This window comes from Sinohyriopsis cumingii, chromosome 9 (genome assembly GCF_028554795.1).
Source record: "Sinohyriopsis cumingii isolate HCF-2022 chromosome 9, ASM2855479v2, whole genome shotgun sequence".
NCBI classification, from domain to species: domain Eukaryota; kingdom Metazoa; phylum Mollusca; class Bivalvia; order Unionida; family Unionidae; genus Sinohyriopsis; species Sinohyriopsis cumingii.
The window spans coordinates 114,979,758-115,005,198 of record NC_142969.1 but is presented as its reverse complement, the minus strand read 5'-3'; the positions used below and the strand labels follow the sequence as shown (position 1 = coordinate 115,005,198).

Here is a 25,441-nt window from a genome sequence, read left to right as displayed (position 1 = left end):
ACTTATTGTATTTCGTATGCATTTTGTTTTTATCTTAGCTATGAACATTTGCTAAAATGTTCCTTGAAAAATGCATATTAAATACATGAAGAATACACAGAGGGAAATTATAATGTAAAGTTTCCAATACAAACAAGTGCCAGGATCGTTGTTTATGGGTCTGTTCAAATGCAAAATATATGACATACATATACATGTCCAAACTATCGTATCTATTAAACAGCTCGTACATTGGAAGAAATCCGGTACTTTAACGTATCGTACGTTTAAACTTAATATACATGTAGTAATTTATTGATTCTTTAATTAAATGACTTGAAGTATTAAAATGGAGTGGTGTACCAATTAAAACAAGGTCGACTTTTTTTCAAGGTATTCAACTTTATTGAAATTGTGAATTGGAACTGTGTACTAATTAATAGCGAAATCAGTTGTTGTTTCCAAGGTATGCAGCATAAATGTTACAAAATGAAAATATACAGACAAAACAGCAAGGGATATTATCGAGGTGATGTAAAATTACGTGAAAAACAATAAAAGAATCAATATAGATATTAACTACTTTTTTAAATTTTATTGTTCATGACTCAAATACCAAACAAAATCATGCTGCCACAGAAACCTCGAAACAGTATAGAGAATGTAAGTTGAAAGTCAATTGACAATGTCGGATGTCGAATGATGAGTTGATGAAAGAGTTTTTGCTTTTCTTCTACTTTTGATTAAATCCAATTAAATTTCAAATGCGTGAGAAAGAGATTCTGAATATAGGGACACCAGCGAAGAAATTTTCGTATCTTTGCTGACAAAATTTATCGATTCCATTTTTTTAAGAACGTTGATCTTTTTCAGCAGTATCAAGACAGCTCCTGTATCCTAAAGTGGTTAGAGCGTCCGCCTCGGATGCGGAAGGTCGCGGATTCTAACTCCGGCCGAGTCATGCTAAAGACTTATAAAAATTGTACATACAGCTGCCTCGCTTGGCGATCAGCATTAAGAGGTTAGTGTTATGACTGGTCGACCTGGTGTCAGGATAATGCGACTGAGTGGGACATCTCAGCGGCATGATGCCTCAGTGCTAGACAATCACTATAAACTGCCACACTGGAGACATCGTAGCGATGTGACTGAAAAATTGTTAAAGCTACGTTAAAAATCCAAATCATACAGAAGAACAGACAAAATCAAATGTTAAAATAGTGTTGTATACCCAAAGAAACCCCCTTTGAAGTATCAAATGTCTTACAGTAATACGATTTGACACTTTACGTAGAATTTCACAACGGTGTTTGTATACTCAAAGGAAACTTCTTTGAATTATCCAATGTCTTAAATTAACACGATGCAAGATTTTAAACAGAATTTTGTAATAGCGTTTGAATACCCAGATAAGTCCCATTTGAAGTATGAAATGTCTTAGAGTAACAGAGTTCAACACTTAATACAGAATTTTAGAACAGAGAATACAACCATTACATATAGATAACAACCATGTAATATGTACACCAACATATAAAGCTAGTCCAGCTCTTCGTCAGTAGCATAGAGGGCGCTTGCAAACACAAAACAGACACTTAACACAAAGGTTATGAGAGCGGAAAAAGTGTTTACATTATAGTGCAAAGAAATCTACCGTACAAAGTGAATGAAGACAACAGGAAAAATAAACAAATCTACATATAAGACAAATGTCTTTTGCAAAATATGTTATCAAAAGGTACATATAATCCAAAGTGTATGCATTTAACAAAACAAGAAAAACATTGACTCAGTCTGACGCTGGAAAAAGTATTGCAAAAGTCAGCATCCCAAGTGACATAGTTATAGAACCGCGGATTTCTTACTATCAACCATTACATCCCTGGTGAAATATTTTACTTGACACTGAAAAGAAATATGAGTATCCGTTATTACAGAGCGGCTCTGAGGTATACGAAATTTAGCTTTCACAAAAGAAAATGGAGCATACAAGGGGCGTGTGGCAACAACAACAACAACAACAATAATAATAATAATAATAATAATAATAATAAAAATATTATCATACTATTTCGATTAAAACCTGTGAGTTGGAGAAGTATTGTGTTGGATTTTAATGAAATTTCCACTGGAGTACCACAACGATCAATTCTAAGCCCCTTCTTTTGCATTTGATATATAAATAAGTTTCCAAAGTGTTTGAAACATTTTTAATGTCTACGTATGCAAATGATACATCACTATATGTTAGTGATGAAGACGTTAGCTTTGCTGAGAGCAAACTAAATGAAAATGTATAATGTGCTATGAAATGGATATATGGCAATAAACATTTTTGCAATAAACTTTGCTATGAAATCTATCTATGGCAATAAATTTTGCTATGAAAGCGATGTTTGGCAAATAAACTCTGCTATGAAATCGATGTATAGCAAATAAACTTTGCTGTGAAATCGATGTATGGCAATAAACGTTGCTATGCAATCGATGTATGGTAAATAAACTTAGCCATGAAATCGATGTAAGGCGATAAACTTTGCTATGAAATAGATGTATGACAGTAAATTTTGTTCTGAAATAGATGTATGGCAATAAACTTTGCTATCAAAAAAATAGATGTATATCAATAAACTTTGCTATGAAATCTATGTTAGGTTAGTTAACTTTGCTATGAAATATATGTGTTGCAATAAACATTGCCATGAAATCTATGTATGGCAATAAACTTTGCTATGAAATAGATGTATGACAATAAACTTTGCTATGAAGTCTATGTATGACAGTAAACTTTGCTATGAAATCTATGTATGACAATAAACTTTAATATGAAATAGATGTATGACAATAAACTTTAATATGAAATCTATGTATGACAATAAACTTTAATATGAAATAGATGTATGACAATAAACTTTGATATGAAATAGATGTATGACAATAAACTTTGATATGAAATAGATGTATGACAATAAACTTTGATATGAAAAAGATGTATGACAGTAAACGTTGCTAAAATGTACAGAAAATCCAGTTAATACTTATTCTGCTAAGAACAACGTGAAGCCAGATCTAGAGAATTGTACTTGAAAGTAAATGGTAAAAAAAACAAAATTGTTTAATGTGCCAAACATTGAAGTATCCATATTGATATTACTTTAATCTGGTCTGAGTGTATTGATGCTTTTAAGTCTGTAAGGATTATTACAACAATGAGTATACGTTTGATGTAAAATCAATGATTTAGGTATACCAAATGGTTAGATTGAACATTTTAGGAAATATTTTTTACTCTAGAATAGTTTTATGAAACAGTCTGCATCATGATGTTAAACAAGATCCCAGTGCTTCGGCTTTTAAGAAATGTTACCTTTGCAAACACTGTAATAAGCAATCCTCATTTTATGGTCAGTGGTAACTGTGATATATCCCTGTGATAATACATATCAGTGGTAACTGTGATATATCCCTGTGATAATACATATCAGTGGTAACTGTAATATATCCATTTGATAACAGTATGTCATACTGGCAGTATGTCATACTGGCATAATTTGTATTAACTCCTATTATACGTGGTGTTCTTTTTATGAAGCATATGTTAACCGTGTACATACTCTTCACTAATTGCATGTAGATTTGTTTTAATTGGCCATAATGAAAACTGGCTGATAGCTTAGTCTGTCAACTTGGATAAATTTTTCGTTATTATTATTATTATTATTATTATTATTATTATTATTGATAGTAGTAGTGGTAGTAGTAGTAGTAGTAGTAGTAGTAGCAGCGAGGTCATAGGAGGTCAAAAAATATTCTGACGCAGGGATGGAGATCAAATCATTGTAGAAAGAGTGGCCTATTGTGTCCCTGTTTGAGAAGAGAGAAGCTGCGATCGGTAGGTTAGATTCTGTTGTTAAGGTTAAATTCCCCGTGCGATCTGTAGGTTTAGATTATGTCGATAAGGTTAAATTCCCTGTGGCTTCTAATGTGCAGAATCCATTGCAATACATTTCGTGCAGTACGTCCACAGATGAAGTCGAGTGTCGGAATCTCAAGAACTCGGCAGAAAGTCCAATTGATTTGTAAAGGTTGGCCACTGTAGTGTCCAGGTTAAGAACAGTCTTTCATGGCATTATTAAAACCATGCCTGCTCTTGTGAGTGAACAACATAATGTTTGTTTTTGCTAAAACATGCGTTTGCAATGTAGATATCGTTTTATCACCTTACTGGTATTTGCCTGACTTCGTGGTTCCATCTGAACTAATCTTTGTCACGTGTAGTGATCTTGAGGTCCACTGCAGGCAACCATCAGAATTTTTCAAATACGGCTTCAGAATTTCGATGTGGTACTAGTGTGTCCGGATTATTTGTTTTAAATTTCGTACATTAGAGTGATACATAACCATGAAGAGAATGCATTTGCTTGTGACCTTGGTTTTCTACCTCAAAAGAGTGCTTCTCTCGAGGGAATTGATTTAAGCGACGCTCTGTTGACGTTTTCCCTCGTGTAGACCCCTCGCTTTATGTAAACTTTGAGTTCTTCTAGTCTAGACTTGGTTATAGCCATGTCCTGTCCCTGTTTCTTCTCGTGTAATCAATCCCTTCTCTTTATGCACACATTGATCTCTCCTAGTCAATTTTCATGAGTCATTTGATTGGAAGAGATGCGCTTGATACATGCCATTTTAAAGTCCACTGCTATGCTATTCATTTCAAGGTAATGATGGTCATTGGACACAAATCTTTTCGAGTTCAAGACATGCCTAAAAAAATACCCAAGAGCAATCAAACATTTAACAAGGCATGTACAATAACTGGAACAGAAACAATTATAAAGTAGAGTATGTAATGCAATTTACAATTCAATCAAAAGTTGGGACAATTAGAAATTACTTCACAATACACTGTTCAAGCGTTACATGTCACACATTGCCTTTCACATCTCAAACATCGTATTTCACATCCTCATATTTTTTGTTTAAAGGAGCACGTGCATTCATGGCTGAAAAGAAGTAAGTCTCTCTCTCGATAGTTCAAGATCACATGATCAATAGGAGTGCAGTATGAATTGAGAAACGTGAAATATCGGTATGAAACGTTCGGTATGGCCTGTAAAGTATAAAGAATGAAATGTTACATGTACGTAATTAAGAACAGAATGTAAAATATGAACACCCCACGTGGTTTTATTAATTTCGAGCACAACCATCCTCACATGGAGGAGGTTCTCTCTCTATTGAAGACGCTGAATCTGCGGAGTGTGGCCCGCAGCAGTCGCGGAGAGCTAAGCGGATTGGTCGACAACTTCCTGGGGGTCCGGGATACCATCTCTCGACGTTCTTGAATCTGAAATAGAATATTCTATTAAACTTCTAATTTGAAATACAGTTTGTAAACGAACTGTCCCTAATTTCACCAACGTAAGTCTTATAGCTAAGTCTTTGCTGAACAAATTTGATTGGTCGAATTTAAGCCGGACTTAAGTTTCAGGCAATCACCGCACCTGACTACAGACCTGAGGATAAGTGTTCACGTATGTTATGTAGATGAAATTCGAGCCAGAATCCAAAATGTAGATGTAAGATTCTGCAAATCAACCTAAAGAAAAATACACAAATGTTTTGTTAAATTTAGACCCTATCCTAAAGTTTTAGTTATATGGCATTTCGAATTTCAAATCCATATCTTGCGTGTCATTTTGATATGATAATTTAACACCCATAATATAAAAAATAGTGACATATACGATTGATGTCGCTGATATAATATGAAAAAATAGTGATATATATGATTCATATCGCTGACATAATATGAAAAAATAGTGATTTATATATATGATTCATATCGCTGCCATAATATGAAAAAATAATTATATATATATATATATATATATATATATATATATATATATATATATATATATATATATGATTCATATCGCTGACATAATATGAAAAAATAGTGATATATACGATTCATATCGCTGACATAATATGAAAATAGTGATATATACGATTCATATCGCTGACATAATATGAAAAAATAATTATATATATATATATATATATATATATATATATATATATATATATATATATATATATATATATATGATTCATATCGCTGACATAATATGAAAAAATAGTGATATATATAATTCATATCGCTGACATTATATGAAAAACAACATCTTAGTGATTGAAATCAAACTTGTGTGTCGTTCTAAATCTAAAATAGTCTCGTCACTGTACACGATCTCGTCTAAAACTGAAATTTGTGTTCAAGGTCACATTGGTAGCACACAGTTTTAGCAACTGTTCTATGAATTGTGTCATATCTGTATTTATTTCGGTTTCAATATGCATGTTTACACTTATAACTTGGCACTTAAAAATCCATTTTCAACTTTCTTGTTTTTGGTATGCTTTGCCCAGTTTGACATGGGCTTTCATGCATGATTCAATTCTCTGAAGGGCTCACGGATTACAACAAAATACTACTTAAAACACTTACAACACAGTTAGCAAATAGTGACTGTGTTTGCGTCAACTTCATTTGAATCTATCCTTACAACACTGAATTTCGTTTCCTTCCCTTTATTTGGTTCAAGATGACACTCATGTGGTCTTATAAGCCATTCAACTTTTACTTGTGTGGAACTTCTTTTCCTTTCTTGACAAGCAAAATGTAGACCTGGCATGAAACTCGATAGAGCTGGTATATAAACAAGATTCTGAGGATGAGTCTCGAGTAGAAAAAGACGGGGTTTTAAATAGTAATTTCACGGAATCATCTTCTCACTATTAATCAGGAAAGGAAAATCGATTCTTGATAAAAGTTGAATCGATGCCAATATCTTTAAATTTGTCTATCTTTTATAATCTTCAAGATAAGAGTGGACATTTTTTTATCTCTTGACATTTGTATCATTGCGGAAACTGTCTTCTGTACATAATTCAGAAGCTGTGTATGCCATGACATGATGGCCTCGACAATAGTTTTTTGAACGTTAATAAGTTTCTGTAATGTCAGTTGAAGTTTACACAGCATGCATCGTTGAAAACAAAACCTTTTGTGTTCTACCTTAAGGCGATGAAATTTGCAAATGGGCGGTTAGCACTATTTTAAAGTTGGATCAGTATTAACGATATTCCATTTTGCCTTCGACTCCTATTTTTAAATCAAAGGTGTTAGAAAAATAACTATATTTTATGCATTGATGTTGGACAAGAAAATTCCACCATCTAGATCAGAATTATGTTAGACAAATGGGAAAACCTCGTGTATGACGCAAAAGTCTGACTCATATGGAATTATATCGCTCTATACCAATGCATGTTCTATTAATCATGCACGCCAGTCTCACATGAAAAATGGCGTTAAACCCTACAACAACAACAACAACAACAATATATATATATATATATATATATATATATATATATATATATATATATATATATATATATATATATATATATATATGTTTTCAATATTTAATAATCCCCCATGGGTCCAAGATACATCATTACAAAGACGTACAGAAGACAGATTACGATACTTTTAAAAATTAATATTATGAACTACCTGCGGATGATCTTCTGAGTGAGTTTGCCGGCCAGCTAGACATCATAAAAAAATATTTTATTGAAAAATCCATTCAGAAAGTGTAGCAAAAACAAGATTTTTTCAAGATAGCCGATGTTACTCATATTAGATATCCCAAGGGCATTATTTTCATTGAGGACCAAATGGACCGTTGGATGAATGTGTTTGTAAAGTTTCATGGCAGTTGTCAAAGTACTTTAGGAGTAGCGATAACAAACTTGTGCTAACGGACGGTCGGATGAAGGGCGATAGGCTATCACATAAGCTCTTCAGATCTGTGATATCCAGACTTAAAGGACAACATGTCATCACATAAGCTTTACAGACTGTGATAAGCCTACCTAAAGGACAACATGCCATCACATACTTTCCTCTGATATGTGACACGCAGACCTGAGGGACAAGATGCCATCACATCTTTCTTCTGATCTGTGAGACGCAGACCTAAAGGACAACATACCATCACATACTTTCTTTTGATCTGTGACACGCAGACCTGAATGACAACATGCCATCACATACTTTCTTCTGATCTGTGACACGCAGTCCTGAATGACAACATGCCATCACATACGTTCTTCGGATATGTGATACGCAGACCTGAAGGACAATATGCCATCACATACTTTCTTCTGATCTGTGACACCCAGACCTAAAGGACGACATGTCATCATATACGTTCTTCGGATATCTGACACGCAGACCTAAAGGACAACATGCCATCACATACGTTCTTCTGGTATGTGACACGCAGACCTAAAGGACGACATGTCATCATATACGTTCTTCGGATATCTGACACGCAGACCTAAAGGACAACATGCCATCACATACGTTCTTCTGGTATGTAACACTCAGACCTAAAAAACAACATGCCATCACATACTTTCGTCTGATCTGTGACAAGCAGACCGAAAGGACAACATGCCATCACATACGTTCTTCGGATATGTGATACGCAGACCTGAAGGACAATATGCCATCACATACTTTCTTCTGATCTGTGACACGCAGACCTGAAGGACAACATGCCATCGCATATTTTCTTCTGATCTATGACACGCAGACCTGAAGGACAACATGCCATCGCATAAGATCTTCAGCACTGTGATATGTAGACCTGAAGGACAACATGCCATCGCATAAGATCTTCAGCTCTGTGATATGTAGACCTAAAGGAGAACTAGTCTTACCTTCTGGATGAGTTTTTTGAAGACCTTCACAATGGTCGTATCAGAACCGGAACAAGCTGAGCAATCCGAAATCATGTAGCCCGAATTCCTCCATTCTAAATCCTCCTCGTCACCTGCCCCCTGTTTGGCCACCACTCTGGAGGAATAATAATAATAATAATAATAATAATAATAATAATAATAATAATAGTCTGGTCGAGAACTGCATAATAGTCAAATGTATTAGCAGTTTGCCAAGGAATCTGGATTTGTTGCGCAATGTCAACATTTCTGCATATTCTTTTGACTGGTTATTCTATGGTAGATCGGCATCATTTGCATACAGTTTAAATGTCATTTCAGTCAGTTTGATCAAATTCTGTGCTGAGTTTTTGAGGTTTTTCTACTTTTATTCACAGCACCAAGATTCACTAAAGATCTTTCTTATTTACATTGAAAGGCTTTCGTGCAAGAAGACTCTCTGTCAATATTGATTTAGTCCTGTTTGGTGTTTTTATTTTAGCAGAATTTGATTATAGATTAATTTATATTTAGTAATAGCTGCCATATCTGACTGAGGATCAACATATTTTGTAAAACAATTTAATGGTCTTCCCGTCAATACGATCTTCGTCCATTTTATTCGGATTAATATTTGCAAACAGAACAGGATGTTAAAAAGTGATTATATGGCCTGGTAGAATAACATTGAGCTATTCTACCAAATACTGTAAGTGGTTCTAACTGAGAAGTTTGTATGTTTATGCGGATTATGATGAAAAAAAGAGTTAACATTTGATCACATATATTCTCATAATCAGGCACTGAAAAAAATGGCGTTTTATTTCATAAACCACCTACATTACATCTGAAATATGCAATCACATACAGGAAAATCTCAAGTGGACCTTTCTGAACCGCATTAGGCGTCAACCATTAACATCCAAGAGACGCAGCGCGTAATTTTATTTACAATAAGTTGTTTAGATATATAAAAATGCCACTGAGTATGAACCACACATTTGCTGACAAAGTATATGCATACCTAATACTTTCTTCTGCGTAGGAAGTGGTTGCGGACAAATAAACACCAAGGTGACAACATCTAGTCATGATATTATCGTTTGGACATGATAGAAATATAACTTGCCTATTATGAAAAGTAAGTACTAGAGCGTGCGCAAAGCTATATATTGTAACCGCAGCTGTTTGTGAATAATGAATAACAAGAACTGGACAGGTCTGAATGTAGAGCAGCAAGTTGGAATGAAGCTTTCACCATCTGATCATTTCTGATTATCGGCCGCTAGCCAGTAATTAACAAATTTATTTCGATAGAGATTGGTTTGCGGATGGTAAGTAAAATCCCTCTTATTTTGGCCTATGTCATTAAATCTTTCAAGAATACTCGCTGTGTTATTAATCCATGTCCGAACAGAACACCGGTGTATCCATCTGTTACTGACCTTTTATACAAATTGCTGATGCATGCATGGAGAGGAGCATCAAACCAGGGCAAGAATAATGCGCGGAGACTGTCCAGAGAGGACTATATCACTCGGAACTCCACGCGTTACTCCTGCCTTGGGATGATGATGCTTTCCACGCATGCGTCAGCAATTTTACAAATGCTCGAACCTACGTTGACAGTGATCACATGTCAGTGATTTCTAAAGGCAAGTACCCTTAGACCTAAAAATCTGATGTCACGTCATCTATTCTGACAAGGGACAGCAATAAAATCAACACTGTTCCGCAAAATATATAACAAAAAATGTTTGCTACCGGTGAGTGTTTATGCTAGACTACACTCTCCACGTGGCTATGTATATTTATATTTTTTGTAACTCCTGGTATGTGATTTTATCTAACTTTTGTAATTTTAATTCATGACTGTAAATTGTACAATTTTCTTTAGTTTGTGGCGTACTGCATAGGGTCTGTTCTAAGATATTAAAGAACGCACAATTACGTAGGATCTATAAATAGACGCTTACGTACGTCTTGACAGTTACTAATAATAGAATTATTAGTAAACATATTTACAGGGTACAGCCTTATTCCGATTGAACAGATCGGTTAGGTGGTATATTAGCAGAATTAAGTCAATTCTTACTGGATGAGTTAGGTCACATGAACGTATTTTGAAACCTTTGAATGAGTAGTATGATCTGTCACGTAGGGTATGTTGTGAAATATAGTCATAATAGAAGGTGTATATAAGGAGAGAAATGAGCAATTAGGTTTCATTTCTATCTTAAAGTCATTCTTATTTATTGTGTTCATGTTGTAACATTAAGACTGCGGACGTGTCTTATGTTGTACTTAGATATTATTTGATAGGACAAACCTATTTTTGGACTGTTCAGTGGAAATAAAAATGACTCAATTTTTATATTATAATATTATTCCGGAGCTATTATGAATTATCCAAAGGAGTTCTGGATAATGCCATTTTTCACAACGTCAAGATTCTTGGCGGACCAGTACATTTACGGTTCTGAAATTTATACGGAAGTTTTCATTCTTTTGGACTTTAATATAATTCTTTCAGGATTATTTTGGATTCACTTCATAATACTGTATGTTCCTTTCATTTTCATTTATAACATTGATAATTAAATTATTTGGTAAGTTGACAAATCTTGATGGTTTTGCTTCTTTCTGTTACTTAGGTTATGACCAGAGTCGTAACACTAGTTGTGTGTTCCACGCTGATTGGCTATGTCAATCACTGACTTGCCGAATGGTTAGTTTCCGTTACAGATATGATTTGTACCAGATAACGGCAACAGTAACAGAAATTTAAGTACATATAATCGCCATTTTTGCAAGTCATTGTGGGTAAGATTCACCAAGGTATAATAGTATTGTGGGTACGACTGGATTTAGGTTATCATTGGTAATGGGTTCACAAGTAAAACAAAACATGAAAAATAACATATGTTACCAGCTTTATCTACAATGAATAACAGAAATGACCAACAATGACTTGCAAAAATGGCCGATTTGTAAAAGAACGTAGACTTTCCCCGTGGTCTGCAACAAATCATATTTATATGTTCAACTGAATCTCACTTACCTGCTCAGAATAACTGAATTCATATGATGCAAGGTTTGTATTTATAATTTTTAAACTGGTTATTTTATTTGGACAACTGGTAGTTTTATTACATACTTTAACGATAATATATTGGTATTTAGGAAAGTAGATGATTAGATTCTCAAGTAAGTAAACAAATAGATTGTCAATTAAGTACATACTATATTGTGAGGAAGAAAAGCATATATTCATACCTACATTATGTTTGTTAGTTAGGTAGGTAGATGCCTAGAAAAGACAGAAATAGAGGAAGAAAAAAAAGAGATTGATAATACAGACTTTGCTAAACGAGATGAAATATATAGAAATAAATGAGGGCGTGCCTTTGTAATGGGGATCAACTCTTCTTAAAACCCTTCAGTCTGTGTAGATACTGCGTGATAAATTAGGCCTGCAGAATGAGAATGTAAAGCAAACTACCGGTGTGTTTAAAGTTTACGGTAACATACCAAGAATGTATACCTATTAACTAATGTGGCCTGTCGACCCAGCTCTTGATTTGAATGAAGGTCCGCCAAATTCTAGTTAATGCATACTTTTAGATATAATTGGCTATAATATAAATTGTTGTAGTTATGACATTTTTGTCACTATGTTGTAACTCTTGTTACGAGTTTAGGGTCAAATAAACAGTAACACAAGAAAGAATGAAAACAAGCTTTGAAAAAATACAATAATTTATTTTTCCCTGGAAAAATTCTGCAAAAATGAAAAAATATGAACTTACGGTTTTATAGAATCAAATCCTAAAATATTCCAAGAATAATCCAAGAATAAAATTTTTGAAGTCCTAATAACAAAACGTTCTACTGATTTCAAGTTCGAATCCCGACGAAGAATCCAAGATGGAAGACGATGACGTATGCTGCAATCTGTAGTGTTGAAATCTACAGTTCCTTGTAGAAACAAGAATTATCACTCTGGTTTCTGATAGCTGAATGAATTTTTATTTTAAAAAAATGTCCTTGTTCCACAATATTACATGAGCATACGTATTTTCCAGAAAAATAAAAGAATTCATCCTTTTGAATCCAAGTAATTTGAAATAACTACAAACAGCACAACATACAAATTCTAGTGTAAGAAAAGGCCCAGCTGCAACTGAGATTAATTCTCCAAAACACGGGTTATATCGTATTCTAAACTTAAACAAGTGGCCACGTGATCATCTTCTCGAAGGTTATAGAAAGCAGGTACTTGTTAAAGATCACGTTTGCCCAGTGTGACCCTGGCGAAAACCAATCATTTTACTCTAAGAAATAAAAGAAAACAAAAAATATTGTTTACATCTTAAAGACGAAGTCTCACCATGACCTCGAAAACAACCAATCATTTTAAAATAAAATAGAACTTGTTTACGATGGTTGCTACAAATTTTGAAACAAGGTCAAGATTTAGATCAACACCTGGTGTTTATAACCTGACAGTCAAGGGTAAACTATTTTCTGAAAAAGTGAATAAATTTACATTACAATATCATGTAATGAAAAATAAAACTTTTTTAAAACTGACAAATATATACATATATATTAAATCAGATATAATTAAATCAAATATACATAACAGTAACAGAAAGATAGATTTTATTATTCTGCTAGAGAGTGGTAGAAGTTCAGACCCAAATTTCACTCATTTTCTCAAGTTTCTCTTCCAGTTAAAATTTTAAGTTGTTTTGATTATGATGCATCTAAGAATATTGGGACCTTTGTCATAGGTATATATTGTTCAAAGCAGGGTCGGTGCATGATATTTGGCGCCCTAGGTGAACCTTCCACCTTGCGCCCCCCCCCCCCTCCCCGCCACTGTTCACGTTATTAGTACACGTTCGGTTTGATAATTTAGTACTTTCATTATTTATTTTACATATGTAATGATAATGCATGAATAACCTGACAGTTTACTTCGTCTTTCGTACCCCACTCCCCAAATCTTGGTGACGTTATCGGCCCCGTAGTTAGCCTGTTGGGTTAGACCGACACTGGTGGAAAAGATGCAATTTTACTCTTTGTTTTTTGTTGTTTTTTTAAATTATAAAAAAAAATCATTCTTGAACACAAAGAAAACCATGGATTAATGGATTCATAAAAAAAATTTCATCAGTTATAAAACTAAACTCCTCTCGGGGAAGTTTAAGATATTCTGAGTTTATCTTGATCCTTGATTTCGGCCGAACATTATGAGAAAAATTCGCTGAACATTATGAGAAAAATTCCTTGCTGCATACCAAACAACAAGGAAATTTTGTTTTAAAAAATATCATTTTGAGGAAGAAATGTTGAAATGTTACGTGAAACTAGAACCAGACTGCTGATAACATTTTCATGAAATTATCTCAGAGTGTATCCATCATTATATATGTATATACGTGTAGATTAAAAGTAGACATAAAGAAGAACTTTTCCCACAAATGAAAAGTATTTTGCGCTCAATATTTTCAAAGAAAATGCAAGCTAAAAGTCTTTGTGAGAGACGCTATCAACACCATTTGTGGAATTATGAATTCTTGGAATTGTGAATCCGAAGTTCTCATTTAACTGCCTTGTTTCACATAGCATATTATCCCTTGCTTGAAAATTAAGGTAGAAAATAATCGGCGATTTTTTTAATATTTATTTATTTATTTATTTATTCCCGTATTTTGTAAGCACTCTTATATTTTAAATATTTTTCTAGCATTAAATGTTGAATAATTAATAGGAACCTTATAAATATAGAAGGAATAGCAAAGAGAAGCGTTAATCTAATATTACAAAAAGCCTACCGGAAAGTAACAAGTAGGGTTTGGTAACAGGAATGATGTGGTTTCTTGTTGCACTGAACACAAAATTTCGATTAAAAATATTGCCTATTTACCATATTGAAAATCAATAGGAAACACGGAACATTATGCAATCATTCTTATAAAGTTAATATATTTTTGTTCACAATTATACCCAGTCATGAAGGGGGTATGATTCCGATTTCGACATTACGAAAGAGGTCTTCTTACGGAGGTCGTCTAGTAATGAGGTCTGATGAATACTGAAGGGACACTTCTGTTCTTGTAAATTCCGATCGCTCACGTGGGGGTCGTCTTAAAAACAGGTGCAAACGTTAAGCTGATTTTTGTTGTTGTATTTTATTTCAATGAAACACACTAAGAGTTGAAAGTGGCAACAAATTTCGGATCTTACCTTGAATGGTCAAGGTCACATTTATTTCCCAGAAGAACAATAGGAATAGGAAAAGAGTTCTTTTGATCTTTTTTCATCCAATCAACGATTGCCTCGGCAACGTCAAAACTATGACGGTCAGTCACTGAGTAAACGACCACAACGCCATCTACTTTGAACAGAAGATCTTTGTTGGAAGCTTTTCGCTCGATATTCTGAGAAAAAAAGAGCAGTAGAGAAAACACTGTACAATAAGATTTGACTTTGCACAACACGCACAGTGTATGACACACTGCAGACAGGCCGTATAAATCCCCAAATAATTCTTTTAATAATTTTTTTTTTGTGAAATATTGCTATAGCTGCATGAAAATCGAATCATGTTATCTGAATACGCACTAAAACAGACACACAAATTTATGTGTCTCCCTGCAGTTGTTTATGCTTACTCGTGTTAGGAAGGTTTTCGTCAAAACAAAAGCAAGTCCTAAATTGGTTAAAAAGTAAAAAATTGAAAATATTGCTGTAATAACATAAAAATCTAAACAGGTCACGAACATATAAATGAAAATACGCCTTCAAATTTATCTAACTCAAGTGGGTTTTAGCTCTACTGACCAGAGGAGCTTATCTGATGGCCTTTTGGCCTTCGTTCGAAGTCCGTTTTCCGACGTCTATCCATCCGCACAAGTTTGTTATCGCTTCCCCTCATATACAACCTTGTGGATTGCCATAAAATGGCTGCTAGAATGAACATATTGAAAAATATTGAACCTAATTCTCCTAATTGATTGGTCTTGTCAACATGGCGTTTTCACCAAAACTCTTTGAGGGAAAAAGTTTGGTCAAAAAAGTGTAAAGCCATCAAGTTTTACTGTGTTTATTAATGGCCTGAAATCTCACCGTGTCATCGACATGTTCGAACAAACATACAAGTTAAATTTCATCACAATATAGTGAGTACTTTTAGAGCCATGTATCCATTAAGAATCACGATTTTTTCCATCAATCCATAGCCTAAGCGTTTTCGACTCGTAATGAGTCTTTTTCAAAGGCAAATACAAAACATAGACAAGAAAACGAATAAGACAGACAAACCGTTATCTTTGTAAAATTTTTACATGACTAAGACTTGTTGCGGATGCTGAAAGATATTTTATAAAATATAAATATAAAATTAATAATAATAATAATGTTATTATTATTATTATTGTTTTTGTTGTTATTGTGGTTGTTGTTGTTGTTATTATTATTATTATTATTATTATTATTGCTATTATTATTATTATTATTATTATTATCACACGAAAATTACTTCAGTCTGTATCAAACTATGTGCCTTATTAAGTACTATAGGGAATCACCGTTTACAGTGCAAGTATACGGAAATGAAGTAAAATCAGATTTGTTTAAAATTCAGTGCAAAATTAACTCACCAGAAGATATATATAGTCCACCTGTCCAGGTGAGCTTACAAATCATTTTCTTATCATTAAGAGTTTAGGAACGCATGCTGCATTAAGGAAGCTGTACTGTAATGAAACCGGTTTTCTTGTATAATTAGTGAGTAAAACTAGAACTGCAATTTCCCATGTTACAGCTATGTAACTAGGAGATTGTAATCAGTCATTTGGATTGTTGTCAGGGGTTGCAACAGACGATCCGTCACGAGTTTGCAATAAGCCAGATGCTCTTTCTCTCGTGTTTACCGTAAATCTATTGTGTGCATATATGTATTTTTCAATCCACTCATTGTTGTGCAAAGACGTTTATCTGCCCTCAGAGTGTTCATCAAGCTAGCACTAGAGTTTATGAACGGATTACTATACCAAATACGCCTACACGGTATAGAAAGAAGGTGGCAACATTTCGTAAAGGATATTAACTCTTGGCTCACACACATGAAAGGGTTAATTCCTAGAAAAAAAGGGCGCATCACGATAAATAATCATGGAAACGGTTGCTAGCTTCTAATTTTTTTAAATATTTTTTTTAATTTTTTTTATTTATTTTTTTTCATTGCAGTAAAACCGGTCCATAAAAATATGCCGTGCTTGAAGTTAGTAGTGAGTCACCTGACATTAATTGCAACATTCAACTTCAGATTGAGAGGGGAGAATTCTCTGTGCGCATCTATTCTGGAAGCAAGTTACCAGTATGTTTTATCATAAGGAATTATGCAAATGGCCGCTATCAAGAAGGCGTACACGAATCTTACCGCTAATAGGGAACAGTGTACCAGTATAGAAGGGGTGGCAGAAGGAGATGAACGGGAATCATTGGATACCAAACTTAACAATCCGATTCGATGTAATATCAGTGTTATGTATATTTAATGTATATTATTTGTTTGACCTTTGTCCGTGATTGAATATTGCCATGTTTTGCTCTCCTGATTTTTATCATCAGTATAAACAAGATGCTTATACAAATTTAAATTCAAGACCTAAGCTTGTTTACAAATTTCATGGAATTTTTCATTTGAAATGACCCACATCCTGAGCATTGTATTGCGTCTTAGGTTAAGTGAAATTAGTCTGTATAGGTTTTGTAAGCAAAGTCTTCATTCCTTTTTATATCTGTCTTTGGGAATCTATGATTAGAGTTTGGTTTTCAATTGTGTTCAGTTATAAGTTGAGAGGAATCATTTATTTAAATTATTCGTTGGAATTAAAAAGTGCTCATTGAATTTTTACACTTAAACCTTGAGATTATTGTGAATTCATTTAAAGAAATTCTGAAATTATATCACTGAGATGCATCAAAATTATTGGTACATCAGCATATTGAAGATTACTGGAATTCATTCTGAACATTCTATACTTTTGGATATATGATATAACATTTAGGAATTTTGGAAATTTAATTCACAGCACTGTAATTCTCTTTTGAACTTTCACTTTCTATTCTATCAGAATGGAATTTTTGTTTTTAATTCTCTGATATTTTTTCAGTTCTTTCAATATATCCATTGATTATGTCTCTGCACTGACACTATTCCGATTTTACTTGCCAGATCAAATTCATCATAGCAAGGTTAACATTAATCATTATGTACTTCAATCGGTACTCCGCTTTAAGGACATTCACGTCCAAAACATTGCACCAAAGCCCTCCACCTCCATTTTCATTATTCAAAAGGTATGGACTACCTTCAACTAAATAGCTCACGTTCTGTGTATTGGATCACCTAGTACACAAAATAGTTTTCTTTTGAAACCGATAACATTGGAGTCTACTAAAAATGATCAAGCAAGCAAATTGTTAGCATTATTGCCTGTGTGCGTAATGAATAATGTATTCAGCTTGATTTGTGTGTCTGTACATAGTTCTTAAAGTTGTTTATAATACTCTGTCTGTCTGTCTGTCTGTGTGTGTGTGTGTGTGTGTGTGTGAGAGAGAGAGAGAGAGAGAGAGAGAGAGAGAGAGGAGAGAGAGAGGGTCTATAAACATAAGATTAGCAGAGAACGTTTTAATTTTAAACTCTCTCTGTTAGACTTGAGTTATGAATCACCATAGAAACAACTTTAGGGCGTTTTTGATGGTGATGGGGAGTTGTAAATTAGATAATCATGAATAGACCATATTATTTTCGGGAGAGTGAGGAACTGGGATTTTGCTTCGAAGCAGATTTTTTTGTTTCGTCTACATCAAATTAATTTGTTTTCTCGATTGACAGAGTGGTTATAACAAGTAAATGTTTCGAAAAGTGAGAGGAAGTAAATTGTATATATATATATATATATATATATATATATATATATATATATATATATATATATATATATATATATATATATATATATATATATATATATATACAGTGCCGTCTTAAGGCATGGGCACACTGGGCAGTTGCACAGGGCCTCACGCTCATAGGGGCATCATGCTGCCCATATTGTTAATGAATATTGAAAGATCTTTTGGCAATTTAATTTGCTTTAAAAGTGCAGTGGGAAGCACGTTTCCCAATTTTTAAAGATAGTGACATCTAGCGAAATTCCTGTGGGTGGGTAGGGCCGGTAGGAAATACCATATTACATAGCAAATTTATCTCTAGGATTGCAGATTATAAAGTAAGATATTTATTATTTGCCGGTAAACATGTTTCCGTGTGGACAGGCATGGAATTTGGAGATTACCAAATGACAGTAGAGAACAGGGAAAGATAGAGAGAATTGGTTGTAAAGTCAACTGTGGTGACAAAACGACCTCATGGGTTACGGGTTTGATGATGATGATGATGATGATGATGATGATGATGATGACGATTATGATGATGATGATAATGTTTCCTTGGATCTGAATTCCGGTTTTCCCCTCAGAATAACATGGTATGCCAGGGTATCTTGCTAAAATTGAAGTAAACAGACTTACGATGGAAAATTCCATAAAGACGATTACTTTCGGAACGTAATTACTGCGACATAGATCAGGTGGAGAGGTAAATAAGGTTGTTCACATCGGAATTTAATCATTCCTATATAATCATCAGTCGCTAGAGGAATAACATTTAGTTTTGTTTCACTTAATATTTCAGAGGATTTATTTATTTAAATTATTCATTGGAATTACAAAGCGCTCTTTTAGTATTCTGACTAAATCTTTATTTTAGGCATTATTGTGAATTCATTCAATGATAGTTTGGATTCTATTATTTGTGATATATCAAGACTGCTTGCACATTGACACTATTCCAGACTATTACCAGATGACTACATTCCAAAATGGAATTCAGTCAGTATACCACCAGAAATTATTTCTTGAATGTTAAAAACTTGTTGGTTTTACCTCTTTTCTATTACTCATTTTCAGACTATATATATAGGCATGTATAGCTTTGTATTAAAATTTTTAAAAAATTGTTGTAATGATATTATGTTCCTTGTATACTGTTAAATTTCTATCTTCCGTTACATGCAAGTATAAAATATGTAGCTTATTTGACATTTTGCCATTGCAAGAAGACACAGAATATGTGGTCTTAAACTAACTAACAGAAAATAAAGCGAAAACCAACAACTTTAGTGAAATTCAACAAACAATTTATTTCCCACAAACACAAAGTGAAAATTTAAAAGATCATATAGTATTGTGAACTATATCCCAAATAGTCCAAAAAGTAAAAATTATTCCGACCGAAATCCAGTGGTGTTCTATATAAGTTCCAATAAAGAATGTGCTGATGTGCCAGTACCCTCGAATGGGCTAATTTGCCAACAGTCTTGGTGTGTCCCAATGATATAATCCAAAATATCCTTGAATAAATTCACAATAATTCCGAAATAGTGATTCAGTGGTAAATGAGCACTTTGTAATTCCAATGAATAATTTAAATACATGAATTAAATCCTCTCAACTGAACACAACTAATACTGATTCCTCTAAAGATTAATGTTCATATAGGAAGGGGTAATTTTCATATGATGAACGTTAATATAAATCTTAAGACACAATTTGAGGACCAGGATGACAGTCATCTTAATGAAAATTTCCATTAAAAGTAAACAAAACCCGTTTCTTGAAATATGCTGAGGTCAGCATCAAGGCTGTATCTAGAACTCATACCTAGGTAAACATCTTTACATATAAATAGTAATTTTAATATTTAATTTTATTTGATAAACACTATAGTAGCTGTGTAATATGTTGTTCATAACACAAGACATTATACTCCTACATTCAATTATGGACAAAGGTCAAACATTCAATACAAACTAAATATACATAACATATAATCATCTACAAAATCCAACACAAATAGAAATTAAATATACCTAACAAGTAATGAGGCATTGTTGATTGCCCAGAAGTGAAATACGATATTTTGTCTACAGTCCAGCCGATCGAAATAAAATGTCGTTTAACCTATGACAACAATATCACAGCGAGTTCATCATTGAAGATGCTTTAGATTAATATATGATTTATCAGGATTTGGTCATAGTGGAAAGTTCAGTACTGACCAACAAGTGTAGAGACTATATAGGAAAATGTATTGTGATCGGAGTCTTGTCAGACTCTTGGTAATAAGAAAAGTTAGACTGAATCGTATTAGTCAATGTAGATATGAAAATTTTACATTTTGTTTTTATTGACGATATAAATAGAACTATCAAACTGAACACTGTTACATGTTAACTGTTTTAATGTTAACATTTAAAATGTACAATATGTGTTAAAATTTAAGATGCACAATATGTGTCAAAATTTAAAATACAATATGTGTTAAAATTTAAAATGTATAATATGTGTTAAAATTTAAAATGTACAATATGTTCAGATGAATAGTTTTTATTGTGTTGATGTTCATTATTATCATCGTGTACGTAATGCTACACCATGCAAAACTTCCAGAGAACGTATCTTGCAAAGTCAGAACGAAGTCTGCATTCAAACCACATGAATACATAATTTTTGTTGATATAGTAGATTCAAGTCATTTAAGAGGCAAGCAGTTAATTTATATGTTTTTGATGGGTTGATTATATGAGTAACACATTTGCTTATATTGCCTTCCGTAATTGCTTATGAACATAGTTATAATTTGCTTAAGGAGAGGATGGGGATGAACGCGATTGTCCAGCCTACTCAGGTTGTCTGTTAAGTCAGAGTATACAAATTGTCAAAAGAAATATAGGTTAAAGGGTTATTATGTACTTTACCAAGCTTTATTTACCTTGGATGTAGGAAAACAGCAGAATGAAGGAAGTCTAACGCAAAATGCATTCCTTTTTATTGTCAATTTTGGTTAAGATATTGATTAACAAATTGTGGCATTGTCGCATACGCTGATATCACATTTTCATGAACCATTTTACTTTACGCTGTATTCATTATTAATTACTAATATTAATTGTTAACTGACACTCTAAAACTAACATCAGAATTATTCAAACTGGTCATTTAAATTAACTTTGTACAACTGATATTAACTTGGTTACATGCACCGTGTGAGCAACATTCGTATATTTTAGAATGCTTGGGACCGACTTTCACTTTCAATATAACATATGGGATCTAACTATATCAACAGTTGATCTGTTAGGCCCATGTTTGGCTGTATGCACTTGAAATATCCCAAAATGATATTTGCATCATGGATTTGCTTATGTATTGCAACATAATTAATTGAATACTTTGACAGAGTGCGGCATTGTAGCATCAGCTGGCATCACATTCAAATGAAGTATTCTACTTAATAGTTGTCAGAAAGGACTCGGTATATGTGCCTGACCTAAGGCTGAAATATGGTCGGAAAGGAGTAAGTCTGTATCTGCACCTGGCCTAAAGGCTGATACAGGGCCAGTGAGGTACAACACTGTAAATGTACATGGCCTAAAGGTTGATACATGGTCGGACAGGTACAAGTCTCTGTATCTGTACCTGGCCTAAAGGCTGATACAGGTCAGAAAGGACTCTGTATCTGTACCTGGCCTAAAGGATGATACAGGTCAGAAAGGACTCTGTATCTGTAGCTGTCCTAAAGGCTGATACAGGTCAGAAAGGACTCTGTATCTGTATCTGTTCTAAAGGATGATACAAGTCAGAAAGGAACAAGTATATATCCGTACCAGGCCTAAAGGCAGATACAGGGCCAGAGAGGTGCAAAGTCTTTGTATTTATGCAAGGCCTAAAGACTGATAGAGCGTCAGAGATGTACAAGTCTTCTTAATGATGCCTTTGCGTGCCAAAATTGCATCGTATCCTTCATGTTTTTTCTAGCGACAGTCATGCAGGAAAACAGACAAATATCTTGGAATAATGAGAATAGTAACAAGCTTTGTTTTCTTGGGTTTTATCTCATGAAGCGATAGAGCTCTTTCTGTCTTGCTGGATACGCCGCCTTAGAACATTGAAACCAAGCGGTTTCAACCAAGAAGACTAGAAAAAGACAGCCATGCACAAATACAATTATCTTTTGCAGCCGACATATTTTCCTTTAAATAATTCTCTAAATTCGCTTAATAGCCTATGTCTACTATAACAATGAAATATCCGGGATATAATTTGCACTTACATAAATTTACATAAAATAACAGTTGTTGTTATGGCTCATCAGTTTCTAGGTTAAAACAAATATTTTCCAGTATCAGCAACAAGCCGAAATAAACTAGTTGAAACATAATAAAGTTCAAAAGTTGAATTCCATGTAAAGTTCATCAAATATAACCGTTTTTCTGTTTTATTTGTTCGTCTTGTCTATGTTTTGTATTTGCCTTTGAAAAAGACTCATTAAAGAGACAAAAGCGCTCAGGCCAACTAAATACAAGTTTCGTACTGTTCTCTGTCACTTTGTGTATGTATGTATGTATGTATGTATGTATGTATATATATATATATATATATATATATATATATATATATATATATATATATATATATATATATATATATATATATATATATATATATATATATAGTGTGTGTGTGTGAGAGAGAGAGAGAGAGGAGAAGAGAAGAGAAGAGAGGAGAAAAGAAGAGAAGAGAAGAGGAGAGGAGAGAGAGTGCGTTTAAGCGTTACAAATAAATGCCATCAACATTTTATAAATATATAACACACAAAAATACGACTCAGTGATAAAGTCATAATAAAATTTTATCATAAAATTATTGCGACAGTTTGTAACCTAGAGCAGAGATGTAGAGAAAAATATGGAATGTAATGAAATCTACCGAGAAATGAAAAATAGTTACCCTTTTATTTTGAACATTTAAATTGCATATGAACTTTCTATTATTGACATGGCAACGTTCGGAATCTCTATTTGAATTTTCTAGCATTGGCATGGCAATGTTCGTAATCTCTATTTCAATTAAAGAAGCACAAAAATATAGGATCGTTACCTTTCCCCCGACGTCAGTTATCTTGATACTGACACTTTTGCTGTCCACGGTCACTGTTCTCTCATATACGTTTTCATCTGCATGGGCATACTCAGAGAGATAACGTCCCGTCAGGTAACGTACTACAACAGCTAAAAAAAGTTACAAGTCAGAAAAGTATTTTGTTAAGTAAACTAAAATGTTAGGGACAATTTTAAAGTCCTGCATCTATAGAAGAATAAATACATATTGTACTTATAATTTTTAAATCGAATAGACAAATACATACAAACACATATTGTACTTATAATTTTTAAATCGAATAGACAAATACATACAAACACATATTGTACTTATAATTTTTAAATCGAATAGACAAATACATACAAACACATATTGTACTTATAATTTTTAAATCGAATAGACAAATACATGCAAATATATAATCAAACGTGTTGTATGATTGATTTTCTTCCTATTGTTAAGTAATAATATCTACGGACAATAAGTAATTATACGGTCAAAAAGTAATTATACGGTCAAAAAGTAATTATACGGTCAAAAAGTAATTGACGTGTGAATAATTTTGTTTCAAATATGTAAATTTCAATGGACCTGAACCCTTTAAGATATGAACAGTGTCATACATAACGCCTTCGTTCCAAACCAACATTATTATAAATTGTTCCTGTCTTGCATTAAAATCCTACTTTTTTGGAAATATAATAATTTCAGGATATTTTTTGCACACAATAAACAGTAGCTAGAGTGATATAAGAAGTATTGGTCGATTTAATAAATTTTGTAAAGATCAATTCCCCCTCCCCCCCCCCCCACAGTGCAACAAAACAACGTATATTGCCTTGTCAGCGGAGATGACGATAAATGAAAGTTATTATCTGTACAGACAAAGGACCATTAATAGCATTTCGGTGTAAAGAAATGATGCCAACAAAAGGGGTATATGATCTGTTCAAACAATAAACCACTAACATGCATTTCATACTCAAAATGTGATGCTAACAAAATGGGTATAGACTGCGATACAAGCAGTTTTTACGCAGTTTTATTTTTTACGCAGTTTTATTTGTTTTTCATAATAATATTTGCTGTAATTAAGCCTCCTGAAGCTGTGAGAATAACATAAAAAGTACAATATATCTGCTTACCTGTTTTTCCAACCCCCTCTTTTCCAAGCACAAGTATATGAATCGGTCCACCTTTCATGATGATAAGTCAACGTCTTGGGGAAAATATATCAATCTCCACTGCGTTTGCAAGCAACCATATTTTTCCAAGGCTGAAACAAGATCGAAAGTAACCGTATCACAGTACTAGACATTCATGATCCACTCATCGTTTTAGAAACGTTGAAAGCTTTTATTGGAGTCCTAGGAGGTCTTAATTCTGGATGGCTTGAAGTGCACGAGTACAGTGGCCTCAGTGTGATTCCAGATGCTTGTTATCAAAATAAATGAAGTGGATACAAAAAACAGACAGCCGGCTTACAATAATGTTCTACAGGTGTTCTGCAAAGCGGTATTCGTAATACAAACACCAGCTGTGTATTATTTGACCAGTGCTCTGAAATATAGCCAAAAAA

At 33.5% G+C, this 25,441-nt stretch overlaps 1 protein-coding gene across 1 annotated transcript; it reads right to left on the bottom strand.

Annotated features, from left to right (window-relative positions):
- Positions 1–361: 361 nt before the first annotated feature.
- LOC149792507 (ras-related and estrogen-regulated growth inhibitor-like) lies at positions 362–25,441 on the bottom strand. Its single transcript, XM_089971119.1, has 5 exons — positions 25,008–25,441; positions 23,860–23,990; positions 15,034–15,227; positions 8,779–8,914; positions 362–5,323 (listed from the first exon to the last, which is right to left on the bottom strand). Exons 1-5 carry the CDS (start codon positions 25,063–25,065, stop codon positions 5,189–5,191), a joined length of 654 nt encoding a protein of 217 aa, XP_089827245.1. The 5' UTR covers positions 25,066–25,441; the 3' UTR covers positions 362–5,188.